The sequence below is a fragment of the Babylonia areolata genome, chromosome 4, assembly GCF_041734735.1.
Source record: "Babylonia areolata isolate BAREFJ2019XMU chromosome 4, ASM4173473v1, whole genome shotgun sequence".
Lineage (NCBI taxonomy): Eukaryota > Metazoa > Mollusca > Gastropoda > Neogastropoda > Buccinidae > Babylonia > Babylonia areolata.
The window spans coordinates 43,478,658-43,481,157 of NC_134879.1; the positions used below are offsets into that span (position 1 = coordinate 43,478,658).

The following is a 2,500-nucleotide window of genomic DNA, read 5'->3' on the forward strand; positions in this document are numbered from 1 at the left end:
GCGTGCGTGTGTGTGTGTTTGAGAGAGAGAGAGAGAGTGAGTGAGTGAGTCGGCAAACATGGAATGGCGGGTAGGCGAAGCAGCAGACACACAGCCAAACTCTTAAGACGCCACCACCATCCAACAGTGGGTGAATCGGGAATAGAAGAATTAGGAATTGGCGAATCGGAACCTGCTTCGGCGGGCCCAAGTATTTGTCAACAAAATTGGGGGTCTGTGTCAAAGAGCACATGTACGTTATCACAAAGAGCTGTGTGGTGTTTCAAGTCCAGCTGCGTTCAAACTGTGCACGATAAACGACGGTGGAGTTTTAAACGAGAGGAACTGACGGTTCGTTTTTTTTTTGTTTGTTTGTTTGTTTTTTGGTTGTTGTTGTCTTTGTTTTGTTTTGCTTTGTCTTTGTTTTTTGTTGTTGTTGTTTTTGTTTTTTTGTTTTGTTGTTTGTTTTTTTGTCTCAAGTGATCCTTGAATTATTTCTAATCAGCCTGTACTCATAACGTACTTGACAAGCGCAGAAAGCGTGAGAGTGCAAACGGTCACCATGTACCTACACGCGCACGCAGTCACACAAACACACACACACACGTATGCACGCACGCACGCACATACTCACGCACGCACGCACACACACATACGCACACACGTGCGCGCGCATGCTTACACACACACACACACACACACACACACACACACACACACACACGTCACCTGAAAAAGAAACAAAGCACTTCACTTACCGCTCAGGCATAATGTCCGACAGGTCAAAATGATGCACCAAAAGCAGCTCCAAGGGAGATAAACTGGGTCATTTTGTTTCAATCACTGAAAACAACGTGTCGAAAGACTTTCTTTTTTTTTTTATCAGTTTTGCTGATGAAGATGTTGAGAAACCACTGATATACACAAGTAAAGTTCGAACTTATCGATTTCTGAGAAAGGAAACTTTCTTCTCCAATAATTGAAAGCGTTGTTGCTTTTTCAGATGATCATCAGTTTCGGGGGCAGAGAAGAAACAAATTCAACGTTGTCTGAAGGGGCAGAAAAACACAGCCTTCAGCTTCTTTGTTGTTGGTTTTCAGACTGCCTTTCGTCAATCTTTGCGACACAGTCAGTTCGCAAATTGTTACATGACTAACCACTTCGTTTTAACTCTCTCCATACGAACGGCGAAAGAGACGACGTTAACAGCGTTTCACCCCAATTACCATCATCAAAATATTGCAAGCGGAACGCTCTTATACTGAAGAGGTGAATGTTGACAAAGAATACCACAATTCTGACGACGGAAGCTAAAGGTTGGGTCATTCAGACAACCACTGGACATCCGAGGGGTCTGTGTAGAGGAGAAGAGAGGACTGGCCGTACTGAGTGAGTTAACTCGTATTGATTAATATACAGTGCCACTCACACCCAATGCTTTATCAATCACGACCCAGAACGACATCTTTATACCATCTCTCCCGAGACTGACAGATGCCTATCATCATTGAAGTATAATCAACTATCACGATTCTCGATCTTTGTCCGGTCTGAAAATCAAACAATGAAGACATTCTTTCAGTCACACGCCCAGTTAGAAATCAGCTGAGGAAAAGGGTTCGCACAACTTGCATAAAACCTGACTTCCCGTCAGTTTTCAGTTTCAAGGTGTCAAAACGTGCGGACTGATCCATATACGCTAAACCACACACAGAATTAAGAATAAATAAATAAAATATAATAATGATAAAGAGCAGATCCCTGATCTTCACATAAACCCAACGCGCTGTTTAGGTCTTGAGAGAAGAGGGCTTCGCCATAACCAAGCAAAGTGATGGCCTAGAGGTAACGCGTCCGCCTAGGAAGCGAGAGAATCTGAGCGCGCTGGTTCGAATCACGGCTCAGCCGCCGATATTTTCTCCCCCTCCACTAGACCTTCAGTGGTGGTCTGGACGCTAGTCATTCGGATGAGACGATAAACCGAGGTCCCGTGTGCAGCATGCACTTAGCGCACGTAAAAGACACACAGCAACAAAAGGGTTGTTCCTGGCAAAATTCTGTAGAAAAATCCATTTCGATAGGAAAAACAAATAAAACTGCAAGCAGGAAAAAATGCAAAAAAAAAAAAAAAAAAAAAAAAAAGAGGATGGCGCTGTAGTGTGGCGACGCGCTCTCCCTGGGGAGAGCAGTTCGAATTTCACACAGAGAAATCTGATGTGATAAATAAAATACAAATACAAGCAAAGTCATAATTTTATACATACCTATATTCACTCTCTGTCTCTGTCTTTGTGTCTGTCTTTGTGTCTGTCTGTCTGTCTGTCTGTCTCTGTCTCTCTGTCTCTCCCTGTTTCAACTTAAAGTAACCGTTTAACTTTGATCTTTACTCTAATCAGTTTTCACCGAAACTGTCCCGTTGTTTTTATTTTGTTTTTGTGTGTGTGCGTGTGTGTGTGTGTGTGTGTGTGTTTGTTGTTTGTTTGTTTTCGGGGGGGGGGGGGGCGTGGGGGGGGGGCGGGGG

The 2,500-nt window shown here is 43.7% G+C and overlaps 1 protein-coding gene across 3 annotated transcripts in view; it reads right to left on the bottom strand.

Annotated features, from left to right (window-relative positions):
* The window catches only part of LOC143281201 (uncharacterized), a 181,001-nt gene that overhangs the window by 102,988 nt on the left and 75,513 nt on the right, over positions 1 to 2,500 (bottom strand). The window contains exon 2 of one of the 3 annotated variants that reach the window (XM_076586266.1): positions 738 to 1,529. The exons of the other annotated variants lie outside the window; for them this stretch is intronic. Coding sequence (XP_076442381.1) covers positions 738 to 748 — 11 coding nt within the window. The 5' untranslated portion in view covers positions 749 to 1,529. The remainder of the gene's footprint in view (positions 1 to 737; positions 1,530 to 2,500) is intronic. 3 annotated transcript variants of the gene reach the window in all.